Source organism: Pristiophorus japonicus, unplaced genomic scaffold (genome assembly GCF_044704955.1).
Source record: "Pristiophorus japonicus isolate sPriJap1 unplaced genomic scaffold, sPriJap1.hap1 HAP1_SCAFFOLD_2964, whole genome shotgun sequence".
Taxonomy (NCBI): domain Eukaryota; kingdom Metazoa; phylum Chordata; class Chondrichthyes; family Pristiophoridae; genus Pristiophorus; species Pristiophorus japonicus.
This window is the reverse complement of record NW_027252740.1, coordinates 2430-21704: the sequence shown is the minus strand read 5'-3', so window position 1 is coordinate 21704 and position 19275 is coordinate 2430. Positions and strand designations below refer to the sequence as shown.

The following is a 19275-nucleotide window of genomic DNA, read 5'->3' as shown; positions in this document are numbered from 1 at the left end:
GGTGGGAGAGAGTGGGTGTGTGAGGGGGGGTGAGTGGGTGTGTGAGGGGGGGGGGGAGAGTGGGTGTGTGAGGGGGGGAGAGGGGGGGGGGGAGAGTGGGTGCGTGAGGGGGGGGGAGTGGGTGTGTGAGGGGGGGGGAGAGAGTGGGTGTGTGAGGGGGGTGGGAGAGAGTGGGTGTGTGAGGGGGGTGGGAGAGAGTGGGTGTGTGAGGGGGGGAGAGAGAGTGGGTGTGTGAGGGGGGGGGGGAGAGTGGGTGTGTGAGGGGGGGGGGGGAGAGAGTGGGTGTGTGAGGGGGGGAGAGAGTGGGTGTGTGAGGGGGGGAGTGGGTGTGTGAGGGGGGGGGGAGTGGAGTGTGAGGGGGGGGGAGTGGGTGTGAGGGCGGGGAGAGAGAGTGGGTGTGTGAGGGGGGGGGGGGAGAGAGTGGATGTGTGAGGGGGGAAGAGAGGGGGTGTGAGGGGGGGGGAGAGAGAGTGGGTGTGTGAGGGGGGGGGGAGAGAGAGTGGGTGTGTGAGAGGGGGGGGGGAGAGTGGGTGTGTGAGAGGGGGGGGGGAGTGGGGCGTGGAGGGGGGAGTGGGTGCGTGTGAGGGGGGAGAGTGGGTGCGTGTGCGTGTGAGGGGGGAGAGTGGGTGCGTGTGAGGGGGGAGGGTGCGTGTGAGGGGGGAGAGTGGGGTGCGGTGAGGGGGGAGAGTGGGTGCGTGTGAGGGGGGAGAGTGGGTGCGTGTGAGGGGGGAGAGTGGGTGCGTGTGAGGGGGGAGAGTGGGTGCGTGTGAGGGGGGAGAGTGGGTGCGTGTGAGGGGGGAGAGTGGGTGCGTGTGAGGGGGGAGAGTGGGTGCGTGTGAGGGGGGAGAGTGGGTGCGTGTGAGGGGGGAGAGTGGGTGCGTGTGAGGGGGGAGAGTGGGTGCGTGTGAGGGGGGAGAGTGGGTGCGTGTGAGGGGTGGGGGAGTGGGTGCGTGTGAGGGGGGAGAGTGGGTGCGTGTGAGGGGGGAGAGTGGGTGCGTGTGAGGGGGGAGAGTGGGTGCGTGTGAGGGGTGGGGGGAGTGGGTGCGGGGAGTAGGTGGGGGAGGGCAGAGTGGGAGCGGGGAGTAGGTGGGGGAGGGCAGAGTGGGACAGAGAGACAGAGAGAGAGAGCTCGTGGGAGAGAGAGGGACTGAGAGAGCCCGGGATGGAGAAAGGGTCTGAGAGCGAGAGAGAGAGCCTGGGATGGAGAGGCGGAGAGGGCGAGCCCCCGGGATGGAGAGGCGGAGAGGGCGAGCCCCCGGGATGGAGAGGCGGAGAGGGCGAGCCCCCGGGATGGAGAGGGCGAGCCCCCGGGATGGAGAGGCGGAGAGGGCGAGCCCCCGGGATGGAGAGGCGGAGAGCCGAGCCCCCGGGATGGAGAGGCGGAGAGGGCGAGCCCCCGGGATGGAGAGGCGGAGAGCCGAGCCCCCGGGATGGAGAGGCGGAGAGCCGAGCCCCCGGGATGGAGAGGCGGAGAGGGCGAGCCCCCGGGATGGAGAGGCGGAGAGGGCGAGCCCCCGGGATGGAGAGGCGGAGAGGGCGAGCCCCCGGGATGGAGAGGCGGAGAGGGCGAGCCCCCGGGATGGAGAGGCGGAGAGGGCGAGCCCCCGGGATGGAGAGGCGGAGAGGGCGAGCCCCCGGGATGGAGAGGCGGAGAGGGCGAGCCCCCGGGATGGAGAGGCGGAGAGGGCGAGCCCCCGGGATGGAGAGGCGGAGAGGGCGAGCCCCCGGGATGGAGAGGCGGAGAGGGCGAGCCCCCGGGATGGAGAGGCGGAGAGGGCGAGCCCCCGGGATGGAGAGGCGGAGAGGGCGAGCCCCCGGGATGGAGAGGCGGAGAGGGCGAGCCCCCGGGATGGAGAGGCGGAGAGGGCGAGCCCCCGGGATGGAGAGGGCGAGCCCCCGGGATGGAGAGGCGGTCTAATTGTTGTTGCCTTGTATTAAGAGCCCAGCACGTTTGCGAAGGAATTTTCTACTGGATACCTGATTGGAGAGATTCTGAACAAGCACCAACTCCAGGAAGATTTTAATCAGTTCTCCCAGAGCAGGTGAGAAAGTCTGTTCAGGAAGTACTACTTAGGACATAGAAACATAGACATTTAAAGACCTCCCTCCTACACCAACTCTACAGCCACGTGTTCATCCCCCTCTATCCTTTTATTCTTCTCCTCATTAGCACGTGGTGCCAGGTAGTAACCCGGAGATTACTACCTTTTGAGGTCCTACCGTTTAATTTTCTTCCCAGCTCCCTGAATTCTGTCTGTAGGGCCTCATCTCTCTTTCTCCCTATGTCGTTGGTCCCAATATGGACCACGACCTTTAGCTGTTTACCCTCTCCCCCCAGAATGCCCTTGCGCCGCTCTGTGACATCCTTGACCATGGCACTAGAGAGGCAGCATACCATTCGGGAGTCATGTCTACAGCCGCAGAAACGCCTGTCTGTTCCCCTAACTATTGAAACCCATATCACTAGGGCTCTTTTGTTCTTTGTCCCTCCCACCTGTGCAGCTGAGCCACCTGTAGTGCCTCGGAATTGACTCTGGCTGCACTCCCCAGAGGCACCATCGTTCTCACCGATACTCCGAAGTAAATATCGATTTGAAAGCGATACAGGGTACTTAACCGCCGGAACACCAACAACACGGCCTGCTGAAATAAAATTCTCAACAGCCGCAGTATGATTTGAACTTGTGTTCTCTTTATTATTAGTTCTGGCTGGTGGGTTAGTTGCCCAGTAACAGTGAAGTGCAGTGCACTGCACTATGATGGATCGTCCCCACTGGGCCTGATCCTGAAGGCTGCAGCAGCAGGAACCATGTCACCTTAATCTCCTGAGTGTTGTGGGCTCCGGTATACAGGGTGCGTGTAATCCCATCCAGTGTACACTGTAATCCCACCCAGTGTACAGTGCACACTGTAATCCCATCTGGTGTACACTGTAATCCCATCCATTGTACTGGATACACTGTAATCCCATCCAATGTACTGGATACACTGTAATCCCATCCAATGTACACTAACCCCGCCCGGTGTGCAGTGTGCGCTGTGACCCCGCCCAGTGTGCGATGTGACCCCGCCCAGTGTGCAGTGTGCGCTGTGACCCCGCCCGGTGTGCGCTGTGCACTGTAGTCGCGTCCAGTGTACAGTAATCCCATCCAGTGTACGGGGTGCACTGTGATCCCATCCAGCGTACATGTGATCCCATCCAGCATACACTAATGCTTTCCAGTGTACACTGTAATCCCGTCCAGTGTACACTGTAATCTCATCCAGTGTACCGTGTACACTGTGATCCCATCCAGCGCACACTGTGATCCCATCCAGCGCACACTGTGATCCCATCCAGCGCACACTGTAATCCTGTACACTACCCTAATCCCATCCAATATACGGGGTGCACTGTAATTCCATCCAGTGTACATGTAATTCCATCCAGTGTACACTGTAATCCCATCCAGGGCACACTAATCCCATCCAGGGTGCACTGCAATCCCATCCAGTGTACACTGTAATCCCATCCCGTGTACAGGACACACCATACTCCCATCCAGTGTACACCGTACTCCCATCCAGTGTACAGGGCACACTGTAATCCCATCCCAGAGCTGTCTTGTACCCCCTGCCTTCTGATCTCTCTCTGTTTGCCCGGCAGGAATGCAGTTTCCCAGCTCAATAACTTCCAGCGCATGCTGCCCACGCTGCAGCTCCTGGGGGTGCAGATCAGCGAGAGCACGGTGCAGGGACTGGTGGAGGAGCAGCGCGGAGTGGCCACGCGCCTCCTGTATCAGATCTACATCGCCCTCCGCAGGAAGGAGAAAGCTCAGCTCTCCAAACTGGCCATGGAGACCATGAGGCCGCTGGCAACAGCCAAGCTGGCCAGCATCAGCACCAAGATGTTCAAAGAGGTGAGTGGCTGGGGAAGAGCGGGGGGGGCGCTGGGAGAGCGAAGGGTGGCTGCGGTGGGGGGGGAGAGAGTGTGGTGGGGCTAGGGTGGGGAGGGGGGGGCGGATGGGAGAGAGAGAGAGAGAGAGAGAGAAGAGAAGAGAAGAGAGAAGAGGAGAGGCGAGGCAAGGTGAGGGGGGGGGGGGGCTGGGCTGGGGTGGGACAGCGGGAGAGATCGCGGCTGGGGAGGGGGTGGGGGAGAGAGAGGGAGGTGGTGGGGGTGGGGAAAGAGGGAGAGGAAGGTGGGGGTGGGGGGAGACCACAACCCGCCCGCTCGCCCCACCCCCACACACACACACACACACCCACGCACTCCCACCTGCAGGCCCCGCACCTGCCCCCCACGCACCCACCCGCACACACCTCCAACATTGATGGATAGATCCTAGTGCTTACGCAAAAGTAACAGACTACTGGCAAAATACGAGCAGGATTAGAGAATACTTAATGTAAATTTGAATAAGTATTTGATGCAGAGAAAGATACAGGGGCTACAGAGAGAGAGCGGGGCAGTGGGATTAGTTGGGGATTGATACAGGGCTATTGAGAGCGAGTGGGATTAGTTTGGGATTGATACAGAGCTATGGGGAGAGCGCGGGGCACTGGGATTAGTTTGGGATTGATACAGGGCTATGGGGAGAAAGCGGAGCAGTGGGATTAGTTTGGGATTGATACAGGGCTATTGGGAGAGAGTGGGGCAGTGGGATTAGTTTGGGGATTGATACAGGACTATGGGAGAGAGCGGGGCAGTGGGATTAGTTTGGGGATTGATACAGGGCTATTGGGAGAGAGTGGGGCAGTGGGATTAGTTTGGGATTGATACAGGGCTATTGGGAGAGAGTGGGGCAGTGGGATTAGTTTGGGATTGATACAGGGCTATTGGGAGAGAGCGGGGCAGTGGGATTAGTTTGGGGATTGATACAGGGCTATTGGGAGAGAGTGGGGCAGTGGGATTAGTTTGGGATTGATACAGGGCTATTGGGAGAGAGTGGGGCAGTGGGATTAGTTTGGGATTGATACAGGGCTATTGGGAGAGAGCGGGGCAGTGGGATTAGTTTGGGGATTGATACAGGACTATGGGGAGAGAGTGGGGCAATGGGATTAGTTTGGGATTGATACAGGGCTATTGGGAGAGAGTGGGGCAGTGGGATTAGTTTGGGGATTGATACAGGACTATGGGAGAGAGCGGGGCAGTGGGATTAGTTTGGGGATTGATACAGGGCTATTGGGAGAGAGTGGGGCAGTGGGATTAGTTTGGGATTGATACAGGGCTATTGGGAGAGAGTGGGTCAGTGGGATTAGTTTGGGGATTGATACAGGACTATAGGAGAGAGTGGGGCAGTGGGATTAGTTTGGGATTGATACAGGACTATGGGGAGAGAGTGGGTTAGTGGGATTAGTTTGGGATTGATACAGGACTATGGGGAGAGAGTGGGGCAGTGGGATTAGTTTGGGGATTGATACAGGGCTATTGGGAGAGAGTGGGGCAGTGGGATTAGTTTGGGATTGATACAGGGCTATGGGGAGAGAGTGGGGCAGTGGGATTAGTTTGGGGATTGATACAGGGCTATTGGGAGAGAGTGGGGCAGTGGGATTAGTTTGGGATTGATACAGGGCTATTGGGAGAGAGTGGGTCAGTGGGATTAGTTTGGGGATTGATACAGGACTATGGGAGAGAGCGGGGCAGTGGGACTAATGTTTGGAATCTGGACTGGCCATTCATAGTGTACCAAAGCTTGCTGTTTGTAAACTCATCATTCCAATGTATGTATTGGGAATGGCCTCCTCCTGTGCTATAAACAACTGTGGTTCCATAGTTGCTGACGGTTGCTTCCTTGGTTGTGTCTGCGTTCCTTGCTAGCGAGTGCATTCGATGATTCCACGCGAGGTGGATGTGATCCTGGAGAATGTCTCGGGCCAGTTTGTGAAGATAGGGAAGGAGATTGAGGAGCAGGCCCGCCGCAAGCAGGAAGAACAACTGCAACTGCAAAAGACCATCCGGGAGGAGCAGCGGATACAACACCTGGAAACGGTGAGGCACTGGGAGAAAGCAGGAGAGGATACAGGACATCAACCGGGAAAGGGGAGGCGTAGAAACATAGAAAATAGGTGCAGGAGTAGGCCATTCGGCCCTTCGAGCCTGCACCGCCATTCAATAAGATCATGGCTGATCATTCCCTCAGTACCCCTTTCCTGCTTTCTCTGCATACCCCTTGATCCCTTTAGCCGTAAGGGCCACATCTAACTCCCTTTTGAATATATCTAACGAATTGGCCTCAACAACTTTCTGTGGTAGAGAATTCCACAGGCTCACAACTCTCTGAGTGAAGAAGTTTCTCCTCATCTCAGTCCTAAATGGCTTACCCTTTATCCTTAGACTATGTCCCCTGGTTCTGGACTTCCCCAACATCAGGAACATTCTTGCTGCATCTAACCTGTCCAATCTGGTCAGAATGTTATATGTTTCTCTGAGATCCCCTCTCATCCTTCTCAACCTCAGTGAATATAAGCCTAGTTGATCCAGTCTTTCTTCATATGTCAGTCCTGCCATCCCGGGAATTAGTCTGGTGAACCTTCGCTGTACTCCCTCAATAATAAGAACGCCCTTCCTCAGATTAGGAGACCAAAACTGAACACAATATTCAAGGTGTGGCCTCACCAAGGCCCTGTACAACTGCAGTAAGACCTCCCTGCTCCTATACTCAAATCCCCTAGCTATGAAGGCCAACATGCTACTTACCACTTTCACCGCCTGCTGTACCTGCATGCCAACTTTCAATGACTGATGTATCATGACACCCAGGTCTCGTTGCACTCCCCTTTTCCTAATCTTTCACCAATCTTTCACCATTCAGATAATAATCTGCCTTCGGGTTTTTACCACCAAAGTGGATAACCTCACATTTATCCACATTATACTGCATCTCCCATGTATTTGCCCACTCACCTAACCTGTCCAAGTCACCCTGCAGCCTCTTAGCGTCCTCCTCACAGCTCACACTGCCACCCAGCTTAATGTCATCTGCAAACTTGGAGATATTACACTCAATTCCTTCATCTAAATCATTAATGTAGATTGTAAATAGCTGGGGTCCCAGCACTGAACCTTGCAGTACCCCACTAGTCACTGCCTGCCATTTATTCCTACTGTTTGCTTCCTGTCTGCCAACCAGTTCTCTATCTATCTACATCAGTACATTAGCCCCCAATACCATGTGCTTTAATTTTGCACACTAATCTCTTGTGTGGGTCCTTGTCAAAAGCTTTTTGAAAGTGTAAATACACCACATCTACTGGCTCCTCTTTGTCCACTCTAATTGATACATCCTCAAAAAATTCTAGAAGATTTGTCAAGCATGATTTCCCTTTCATAAATCCATGCTGACTTGGACCGATCCTGTTATGTCTGTATGTAAACCTGTAAATACTGTGTCCAACCACCAGAGGGCTCATCCCCTGGAGTTCCAAGGGATCCCACAATCACTTGGGAGCACCTTTTTATATAAGGAGGCCTCACAGGCTGGAGAGATCTGTAATAAAGGACTGCGGTCACACCTTACTTTGAGCTTGCAGCATCTAGTCTGACTCTTTATTCAAGACACAACAACTGGCAACGAGATACAGATGACGAACCCCACCACAACGATGCAGAGAACTGTGGGCATCCTGGAGAAATTTTCGGAGGGATGATTGGGAAACCTTCGTGGAGCGACTCGACCAATACTTCGTGGCCAAGGAGCTGGAAGGAGAAGCGAACGCTGCCAAACGAAGGGCGATCCTCCTCATCGTTTGCGGGGCATCAACGTATGGCCTCATGGAAAATCTGCTCGCTCCAGCAAAACCCACAGACAAGTCACACGATGAGTTGTGCACACTGGTCCGGGAGCATCTTAACCCGAAGGAAAGCGTTCTGATGGCGAGGTATCGGTCTGAAGGCCAGGAAGTGGCGAGCTATGTCGCCGAGCTAAGGTGCCTTGCAGGACATTGCGAATTTGAAGGACACTTGGAGCACATGCTCAGGGACTTGGCATTGGCCATGAAGCAATACTTGGCAAACTTTTGACTGTAGAGACCCCAACCTTGAGTAAAACCATAGCGATAGCCCAGACGTTTATCGCCACCAGTGACAATACCAAACAAATCTCTCAGCACACGAGTGCTGCTGCAAGTACTGTGAACAAAGTAACGTTGTTTTCGAATCGAAATGTACATGGCAGGACTTACACCCCTGCAGCTGCACATCGGCAGATGACTGAGTCCACCATCAAGGGTGGTGAATACAAAGCCATTAACATGTTGTTGGCGCTGCGGGGGTGATCACGTTTCCATTCATGCTGCTTCCAAGCATACGTTTGAAGTGCTGTGGAACAATGGGACACCTCCAATGCATGTGCAGGCGAGCTGCAAACCCTGCTAATCCTGAAAACCACCATGTTGCAGAGGAGGACAGATCCACGGTGGATCACGACGAACCAGAGCCTCAGACCGAGGAGGCAGAGGTATATGGGGTGCACACATTTACCACAAAGTGTCCCCCGATAATGCTGAAGGTTGAATTAAATGGACTCCTGGTGTCCATGGAGCTGGACATGGGCGCGAGCCAGTCCATTATGACCAAAAAGTCTTCCGATAAATTGTGGTGCAGCAAGGCTTCAAGGCAAGTCCTGACTCCCATTTGCACTGAGAACATACACAAAGGAACTGATTTGCGTAATTGGCAAAGCTGCCGTAAAGGTCTCCTATGATGGAGCGATGCATAAGCTACCACTCTGGGTGGTACCGGGCGATAGCCTCATACTGTTCGGCAGGAGCTAGCTGGGAAAGATACGCTGGAACTGGGACATCCGTCGACGACACCTCATGTGCCCAGGTCCTAAGCAAGTTCCCCTCGCTGTTCGAACCAGGCATCGGGAAGTTCCAAGGAGCAAAAGTGCAGATCCATTTGATTCCGGGGCGCGACCCATCCATCACAAGGCGAGAGCAGTACCTTACATGATGAGAGAGTGAGGGTGAGGGTGAGGGTGGAGATCGAGCTGGACAGGCTGCAACAAGAGGGTATAATTTCGCCGACCGAATTCAATGAGTGGGCCAGTCCGATCGTTCCACTCCTTAAGGGAGACGGCACCGTCAGAATCTGTGGTGATTACAAAGTAACTATCAATTGTTTCTCAATACCCACTACCAAAGGCAGATGACCTATTTGTGACGCTGGTGGGAGGGATAACGTTCACGAAGCTGGACTTGACCTTGGCCTACATGACGCAGGAGCTGGAGGAATCTTCGAAGGGCCTCACCTGCATCAACACGCACAAAGATCTCTTCCTTTACAAGAGATGTCCGTTTGGGATTCAATCAGCTGCGGTGATATTCCAGAGGAACATGGAAAGCTTGCTGAAGTCGGTCCCACGCACCGTAGTCTTCCAGGACAACATCTTGGTTACAGGTCGGGACACCATCGAGCATCTGCAGAACCTGGAGGAGGTTCTTAGTCGTCTTAATCGTGTGGGGCTCAGGCTAAAACACTCGAAGTGCATTTTCTTGGCGCATGAAGTGGAGTTCCTGGGGAGAAGAATCGTGGCGGATGGAATCAGGCCCACCGATTCGAAGATGGAGGCAATCAAGAAGGCACCGAGATCACAGAACGTGACAGAGCTGCGGTCGTTTCTAGGACTCCTGAACTATTTTGGTAACTTCTTACCGGGTCTTAACACATTAGGACCGTCGTTTCTAGGACCCCTGCACCCTTTACTGCATAAAGGAGATGAATGGGTATGGGGTAAAAGCCAAGAAAATGCCTTTGAGAAAGCTAGGAAACTGTTATGTTCAAACAAATTGCTTGTGTTGTATGACCCCTTACTGTCCTTAGTAAAAATAACTGTGTGCTCCATGGGAGTTGGTCTAGTGTCCCGTTAGAGATGCAGGAAGAAATAAAGCCGTACCAACGGCGCAGAGATGAAATGTCTATACAGACAGACTGCTTCCTATGGGGTAATCGGGTACTGGTGCCAAACAAGGGCAGGGACAACTTCATTAGTGGTCTCCACAGCACCCACCCAGGCATTGTAATGATGAAAGCGATAGCCAGATCCCACGTGTGGTGGCCCGGTAGCGATGCAGACTTGGAGTCCTGCGTGCACAAATGTAATGCATGTTCCCAGTTAAGCAATGCACCCAGGGAGGTGCCACTAAGTGTATGGTCCTGGCCTTCCAAACGGTGGTCTCGGGTCCATGTCTTCTATGCGGGCCCATTCTTGGGGAAAATGTTTTTAGTGGTTGTAGATGCGTACTCCAAATGGATTCAATGTGTGATAATGTCGACCAGCACGTCCGCTGCCACCATTGAAGCCTACGGGCCATGTTTGCCACACACGGCCTGCCTGATGTCCTTGTAAGTGACAATGGGCCATGTTTTACCAGTGCCGAATTCAAGGAGTTCATGACCCACAATGGGATCAAACCTGTTGCGTCTGCCCTGTTTAAACCAGCGTCCATCGGTCAGCCAGAACGAGCAGTTCAAACAATCAAGCAGAGCTTGAAAAGGGTAACTGAAGGTTCACTGCAGACTCGCTTATCCCGAGTCCTGCTTATATACCGCACAAGACCCCACTCGCTCACTGGGGTCCCACCCACTGTACTCATGAAAAGGACACTTAAGACAAGGCTCTTGTTAGTCCACCCTGATCTACATGAACAGGTAGAGAGCAGGCAGCTTCAACAGAATGTAGTCCTTACTACTAGGGGGATCAAGGGGTATGGCGAGAAAGCAGGAATGGGGTACTGAAGTTGCATGTTCAGCCATGAACTCATTGAATGGCGGTGCAGGCTCAAAGGGCCGAATGGCCTACTCCTGCCCCTATTTTCTATGTTTCTATGATCGCGCAAATGTTTCAAGCGAAATTGAGATAAATGATCCTGTATTTGTACTGAATTATGGACAAGGTCCCAAGTGGCTTCCTGGCACTGTTTTGGCCAAAGAGGGGAGTAGGGTGTTTGTGGTCAAACTTTCAAATGGACTCACCTGCAGGAAACACTTGGACCAAACCAAACTCAGATTCACGGACTATCCAGAACAACCCACAATAGACTCTATCTTTTTCGACCCTCCAACGCACACACAAGTGGCAACCGACCCAGCGGTTGACCACGAAGCAGAACCCATCACCTGCAGCAGCTCAACAAACGACTCACCAAAACAATCAACCAGGGAAAGGAAGGCCCCAGATCGACTCACATTGTAAATAGTTACACTATTAACTTGGGGGGTGGGGGGGTGGTGGAAGGGGGAAGGAAGTGTTATGTATGTAAACTTGTAAATACCATGTCTAACCACCAGGGGACTCATCCCCTGGAATCCCAAGGGATCCCACAATCCCTTGGGAGCACAGGCTGGAGAGACTCTGAGATCTGTAATAAAGGACTACGGTCACACCTTACTTTGAGCTTGCAGTATCTAATCTGACTCTTTATTCAAGACATAACAGATCCTGTCACTGCTTTCGAAATGCACTGCTATTACATCTTTAATAATTGATTCCAACATTTTCCCCATCATCGATGTCTGGCTAACCGGTCTATAATTCCCTGTTTCTTCTCTCCCTCCCTTTTTAAAATGTGGGGTTACATTAGCTACCCTCCAGTCCATAGGAACTGATCCAGAGTCTTAAGAATGTTAGAAAATGACCATCAATGCATCCACTATTTCTAGGGCCACTTCCTTATGTACTCTGGGATGCAGACTGTCAGGTCCTGGAGATTTATTGGCTTTCAATCCCATCAATTTCCCTAACACCATTTCCTGACTAATAAGGATTTCCTTCAGTTCCTCCTCCTTACTAGATCCTCGGTCCCCTAGTACTTCCGGAAGTTTATATGTGTCTTCCTTAGTGAAGACAGAACCAAAGTGTTTGTTCAATTGGTCTGCCATTTCTTTGTTCCCCATTATAAATTCGCCTGATTCTGACTGTAAGGGACCTACGTTTGTCTTCACTAATCGTTTTCTCTTCGCGTATCTGTAGAAGCTTTTGCAGTCAGTTTTTATGTTCCCTGCAAGCTTACTCTCTCATTCTATTTTCCCTCTTCTAATTAAACCCTTTGTCCTCCTCTGCTGTATTCTAAATTTCTCCCAGTCCTCAGGTTTGCTGCTATGTTTGGCCAATTTATATGCCTCTTCCTTGGATTTAACACTAGCCCTAATTTCCCTTGTAAGCCACGGTTGAGCCACCTTCCCCGTTTTATTTTTACGCCAGACAGGGATATACAATTGTTGAAGTTCATCTATGTGTTCTTTAAATGTCTGCCATTGCCTATACACCGTCAACCCTTTAAGTATCATTCACCAGTCTATCCTAGCCAATTCACGTCTCGTACTGTCGAAGTTACCTTTCCTTAAGTTCAGGACCCTAGTCTCTGAATTAACTGTGTCATGCTCCATCTTAATGAAGAATTCTACCATATTATGATCACTCTTCCCCAAGGGGCCTCGCACGGCAAGATTGCTAATTAATCCTCTCTTGTTACACAAGACCCATTCTCGGATGGCCAGCTCTCTAGTTGGTTCCTCGACATATTGGTCAAGAAAACCATTCCTTATGTACTCCAGGAAATCCTCCACCGTATCGCTCCCAGTTTGTTTAGCCGAATCTATATCTAGATTAAAGTCACCGATGATAACTGCTGTACCTTTATTGCACGCATCCCTAATTTCCTGTTTGATGCCATCCCCAACCTCACTATGACCGCTTGGTGGTCTGTACACAACTCCCACTAGCGTTTTCTGCCCTTTGGTGTTCCGCAGCTCTACCCATACCGATTCCATCTCATCCACGCTAATGTCCTTCCTTACTATTGCATTAATCTCTTTTTAACCAGCAGTGCTACCCCGCCTCCTTTTCCTTTCTGTCTATCTTTCCTAAATGTTGAATACCCCTGGATGTTGAGTTCCCAGCCTTGGTCACCCTGGAGCCATGTCTCTGTAATCCCAATTACATCATATCCATTAACAGCTATCTGCGCAGTTATCATCCACCTTATTACGGATGCACCTCGCATTGAGACTCAGAGCCTTCAGGCTTGTTTTTTTTAAACACTCTTTGTCCTTTTAGAAGTATGTTGTAATGTGGCCCTTTTTGATTTTTGCCTTTGATTTTTCTGCCCTCCACTTCTACTTTTCTCCTTTATACCTTTTGCTTCTGACCCCATTTTACTTCCCTCTGTCTCCCTGCATAGGTTCCCATCTCCCTGCCATATCAGTTTAATTCCTCCCCAACAGCACTAGCAAACACTCCCCCCTAGGACATTGGTTCCGGTCCTGCCCAGGTGCAGACTGTCTGGTTTGTACTGGTCCCACCTCCCCCAGAACCGGTTCCAATGTCCCAGGAATTTGAATCCCTCCCTTCTGCACCAAGCCATGTATTCATCTGAGCTATCCTGCGATTCCTACTCTGACTAGCACGTGGCACTGGTCGCAATCCTGAGATTACTGCCTTTGAGGTCCTACTTTTTAATTTAACTCCTAGCTCCCTAAATTCAGCTTGTGGGACCTCATCCCGGGAATGGGAGAGACGACAGTGCAGGGGAGACCGGGAATGGGAGAGACAACAGTGCAGGGGGGAGACCGGGAATGGGAGACCCTACCGGTGCAGCATGGAGCCCGGGAATGGGAGTGGGGAGAGACCGGGAATGGGGGGAGACCGGGATTGAGAATGGGGGGAGACCAGGGATTGAGAATGGGGAGAGACTGGGAATGGAGAGACTGGGAATGGGGAGGGATTGGGAATGGGGAGAGACCGGGATTGGGAATGGCAGATTGGGATTGGGCATGGGGAGACTGGGATTGGGAATGTGGAGACTGGAATTGTCCTGGGACTGTGTGGAGTCTCTCTGGTTGCCCAGACCCCCAAAGCCAGCCTGACATTGCTGCTTCCATTTGCTCTGCCCCGAATCGCAAGGTTTGATGTCACACAGTGCCAGAGCTTTTAAACGCTGACTGGTGGCATATGCCCAATACATCAGCATCCAGCAACCACGCTTGTGGGAGGGGCTGTACCAGTGTAACACATGTGGGGGGGGGGCGGGCTGTACCAGTGTAACACAAGTGGGGGGGGTGCTGTAACGGTGTAACACATGTTGGGGGGGAGTGGGGTGTTATTCCAGTGTCGAGCCGTCACTTTTCGGGTTCTGATTGTTTCAGCTCCATAAAGCTAAGAAGAAAAATGAAGAACTGATGGCCAAGATCCAGGCCTCGATCCTCCCCGTCTCCAAGTCAGTGTCGCGAGGCACGGCCAGGGCCCTCCAGAAACACAAGCAGGAGCTGAGAAAGAAGGAAGCCGAGGTAAGGAGTACAGGGGGTCTTCAGGCACACTCACACTCAACCTGCATTTCCATAGAGCCTTTAGCTAAGAAAACCTCCCTTCACATGGGCGGGGGCGAGGGTCGCGGGGTCAGGGAGCACTGAGGGGCAGGGGTCGCGAGGTCAGGGAGCACAGTATGGAGGTCGTGGGGACAAGGAGCACGGATTCACTGCACAGAGGGTCATGGGGTCAGGGAGCATTGAGGGCGGGGGCCGCGGGATCAGGGAGCACGGACTCACTTCCTTGCCTTTTGTTCCAGATGTTTATCAAGGAGATCAACGAGTTTGAAACGATATTGAAGAAGCTGGTGCCACCTGGTGGTGAGAAGGAGCCTGAATGGTGAGTGGTATCTGTTACAGCCAACACTGTAAAGCACGGTGCTCGCTCAACATCTGCACGGGCAAGCGGCTTGAGGGATCCAGCTTCGGACTCCACATCATGCTCACTGCTCGCGCTCACCTTTCACCTCACATCAGATTCTCCTCGCTGCCCAAAACAGCCCCACTGCTGCACTCCATGTGGCTGGAGGTGATTGTAAAATGGTCGCAGTGCCTCTTTCTCTCCCACCTGCTAATCAGCTGCTTCCTGTTTCCAGCTACCATTTTATTCATGATATCCAGCTTTTATATTTATCACGGTGAACCTTCTATCCTGCCTCAGTGCTCTGTGACCCAATCAATCGATCCCTCTCTCCTGTCCCTCCAAAGATAGACTTACACATGCTGACTGCGGGACGGAGAGAGACACGCTGACTGTAGGCCCAGTGTCGGGGGGGCCCCAGCGGGCCCAGTGTTGGGGGGGGGGGGGTCCCCAGTGAGTCTCCGAGTGCCCCCACCCACCAGAATCATGCCGGACGAGGGGTGGTGCCAGTAAAGGGAGTCCCAGCTAAGGGAGGGTCCAACCTGTATATAATATCGTGAAGGGATTTGATCGAGTAAATGGGGAGAGATTGTTCCCAGGGGGTTCAGTAACCAGAGAGCACAGATTTAAGATGATCGGTAAAAGTACCAGAGGCGAGATGTGGATTTTATTTACGCAGCGGGTTATGATGATCGGGAACCCGCTGCCAGAAAGGGCGGTGGGAGCAGATTCAATCGTAACTTTCAAAAGGAAATTGGATAAATACTCGAAGGGGAAATATTTTTGAACAATAGGGGAGTAAGGGGTTATGGGGAGCGGGCAGGAAAGTGGAGCTGAGTCCATGATCAGATCAGCCATGATCTCATTGAATGGCAGCGCAGGCTCGAGGGGCCGAATGGTTGTCTCCTATTCCTATGTTCTTATGATAAGGGGGAAGAGCGGGGCAGCGAGAGTAACTGGACAGCTTTAGCAAAGAGCTGATGCAGTGGCTCCCGACTGTGCTGTTTGACTCTCGGTGTAATCTCTCTGCAGTCTGGTCCAACCGGTGGCCACGTTTGTCCCGTGTGTGAGAGTGGACGAAGGCCAGGCCTTTATTAAGATTGTGCGGATGCGACTGAAGGAGGATGCACTGGCCCGGAAGAAGCGGGAGAAGCGGCGACGCCAGGTCATGTTGGATCAGCTCGAAGCGCACGAGACCCAGGAGGTAGGAGGATGCGGTGTGGGAGAAGGCCCAGTGCTCAGTGCTGTCCTCGGACCGTACTGTACTGCTGGGAGAGAGCACTGAGACACGGAGCGGGGGGAGAGGGCCCAGTGCTGTCCTCGGACCGTACTGTACTGCTGGGAGAGAGCACTGAGACACGGAGCGGTGGGAGAGGGCCCAGTGCTGTCCTCTGACCGTACTGTACTGCTGGGAGAGAGCACTGAGACACGGGGCGGGGGGAGAGGGCCCAGTGCTCAGTGCTGTCCTCGGACCGTACTGTACTGCTGGGAGAGAGCACTGAGACACGGGGCGGGGGGAGAGGGCCCAGTGCTGTCCTCGGACCGTACTGTACTGCTGGGAGAGAGCACTGAGACACGGAGCGGGGGGGAGAGGGCCCAGTGCTGTCCTCGGACCGTACTGTACTGCTGGGAGAGAGCACTGAGACACGGGGCGGGGGGTATATCCCCCTGCTGACCCTGTGTGTTGGGGGGGGAGGGGTATAGCCCCCTGCTGACCCTGTGTGTTGGCGGGGGGGTGGGGGGGGGTATAGCCCCCTGCTGACCCTGTGTGTTGGCGGGGGGGGGGGGGTATAGCCCCCTGCTGACCCTGTGTGTTGGGGGGGGGGGTATAGCTCCCTGCTGACCCTGTGTGTTGGGGGGGGAGGGGTATAGCCCCCTGTTGACCCTGTGTGTTGGGGGGGGGTATAGCTCCCTGCTGACCCTGTGTGTTGGGGGGGGGGGGGGTATAGCCCCCTGCTGACCCTGTGTGTTGGGGGGGGGGAGGGGTATAGCCCCCTGCTGACCCTGTGTGTTGAGGGGGAGGGGGGGTATAGCCCCCTGCTGACCCTGTGTGTTGGGGGGGAGGGGTATATCCCCCTGCTGACCCTGTGTGTTGGCGGGGGGGGGGGGGGGGTATAGCCCCCTGCTGACCCTGTGTGTTGGGGGGGGGAGGGGTATAGCCCCCTGCTGACCCTGTGTGTTGGGGGGGGGGTGGTATAGCCCTCTGCTGACCCTGTGTGTTGGGGGGGGTATAGCCCCCTGCTGACCCTGTGTGTTGGGGGGGGGGTATAGCCCCCTGCTGACCCTGTGTGTTGGGGGGGGTATAGCTCCCTGCTGACCCTGTGTGTTGGGGGGGGAGGGGTATAGCCCCCTGTTGACCCTGTGTGTTGGGGGGGGTATAGCTCCCTGCTGACCCTGTGTGTTGGGGGGGGGGGGGGTATAGCCCCCTGCTGACCCTGTGTGTTGGGGGGGGGAGGGGTATAGCCCCCTGCTGACCCTGTGTGTTGGGGGGGAGGGGGGGGTATAGCCCCCTGCTGACCCTGTGTGTTGGGGGGGAGGGGTATAGCCCCCTGCTGACCCTGTGTGTTGGGGGGGGGGGTATAGCTCCCTGCTGACCCTGTGTGTTGGGGGGGGAGGGGTATAGCCCCCTGCTGACCCTGTGTGTTGGGGCGGGGGGGGTATAGCCCCCTGCTGACCCTGTGTGTTGGGGGGGGGAGGGGTATAGCCCCCTGCTGACCCTGTGTGTTGGGGGGGGGGGGTATAGCTCCCTGCTGACCCTGTGTGTTGGGGCGGGGGGGGTATAGCCCTCTGCTGACCCTGTGTGTTGGGGGGGAGGGGGGGGGGTATAGCTCCCTGCTGACCCTGTGTGTTGGGGCGGAGGGGGTATAGCTCCCTGCTGACCCTGTGTGTTGGGGGGGGTATAGCTCCCTGCTGACCCTGTGTGTTGGGGGGGGAGGGGTATAGCCCCCTGCTGACCCTGTGTGTTGGGGCGGGGGGGGTATAGCCCCCTGCTGACCGTGTGTTGGGGGGGGGAGGGGTATAGCCCCCTGCTGACCCTGTGTGTTGGGGCGGGGGGGGTATAGCCCCCTGCTGACCCTGTGTGTTGGGGGGGGGGAGGGGTATAGCCCCCTGCTGACCCTGTGTGTTGGGGGGGGGGGGGGTATAGCTCCCTGCTGACCCTGTGTGTTGGGGCGGGGGGGGTATAGCCCTCTGCTGACCCTGTGTGTTGGGGGGGAGGGGGGGGGTATAGCTCCCTGCTGACCCTGTGTGTTGGGGCGGAGGGGGTATAGCTCCCTGCTGACCCTGTGTGTTGGGGGGGGTATAGCTCCCTGCTGACCCTGTGTGTTGGGGGGGGAGGGGTATAGCCCCCTGCTGACCCTGTGTGTTGGGGCGGGGGGGGTATAGCCCCCTGCTGACCGTGTGTTGGGGGGGGGAGGGGTATAGCCCCCTGCTGACCCTGTGTGTTGGGGGGGGGTATAGCCCCCTGCTGACCCTGTGTGTTGGGGCGGGGGGGGTATAGCCCCCTGCTGACCGTGTGTTGGGGGGGGGAGGGGTATAGCCCCCTGCTGACCCTGTGTGTTGGGGGGGGGTATAGCCCCCTGCTGACCCTGTGTGTTGGGGCGGGGGGGGTATAGCCCCCTGCTGACCCTGTGTGGGGCGTGGGTGAGGGGTGGGATTGGGGGGTATGTGAGGGGTATATCACCCTGTTGACCCTGTGTGTTGGGGGGGGGTATAGCCCCCTGCTGACCCTGTGTGTTGGGGCGGGGGGGGTATAGCCCCCTGCTGACCCTGTGTGGGGCGTGGGTGAGGGGTGGGATTGGGGGGTATGTGAGGGGTATATCACCCTGTTGACCCTGTGTGTTGGGGGGGGAGGGGTATAGCCCCCTGCTGACCCTGTGTGTTGGGGCGGGGGGGGTATAGCCCCCTGCTGACCCTGTGTGTTGGGGGGGGAGGGGTATAGCTCCCTGCTGACCCTGTGTGGGGCGTGGGTGAGGGGTGGGATTGGGGGGTATGTGAGGGGTATATCACCCTGTTGACCCCTGCCCCCTCCATGCCCCAGGAGGTGTACCGGGAGGAGCAGTTGGTGAATCGCCTGATGCGCCAGTCCCTGCAGGAACGGAGAATCGCTGTCCAGTTGATGCACGCTCGCCACGAGAAGCAGGTCATGGTGCAGAATCGCATCTTTCGGGAGAAGCAGTACGAGGAGAAGCGGTTGCAGGAGTTCCGCGAAGACCTGGACTATTTGGCTGTATGTGATGTCACCACAACTCTCCACTTTCAGACAATCGTTCAGTCTTACAGCACAAGTCAAGGCCATGTCACTCTGTCCAATTCAGTCCCACCGACCCTGCCTTTTCCCCAGAACCCTGCAGGTTTATCCTCTGCCAATACATGTCCAATTCCCTTGGGAAAGTTCCTGTATAATCTGTTTCCAGCATCCTCTCGGGTCGTGGCTTCCACATCTTAGCATCCCTCTGTGTGTGGAGACATTTCTCCTCGTTTCCCCGCTCGTCTGCCAGATTTATTTTAAATCTAGGACCTTTGGTTACCGGCCCACTTGCTCCATCAAAACCTCTCGTGATTTTAAATACCTTCATCCCGTCTCCCCTTAACCTTCTCTGCTCCAAGGAGAACACCCCCAGCTTCTCCA

The 19275-nt window shown here is 55.0% G+C and overlaps 1 protein-coding gene across 1 annotated transcript; it reads left to right on the top strand.

The window, feature by feature from the left end:
* Positions 1-1200: 1200 nt before the first annotated feature.
* LOC139248851 (sperm flagellar protein 2-like) lies at positions 1201-18931 on the top strand (the record flags this gene model as incomplete). Its single annotated transcript, XM_070872196.1, has 8 exons — positions 1201-1888; positions 1940-2042; positions 3647-3899; positions 5798-5968; positions 14126-14266; positions 14545-14624; positions 15678-15849; positions 18685-18931. Coding segments are annotated over exons 1-8 (1855 nt in total), but the record flags the coding sequence as incomplete, so codon positions are not given.
* Between the last annotated feature and the right edge of the window lie 344 nt (positions 18932-19275).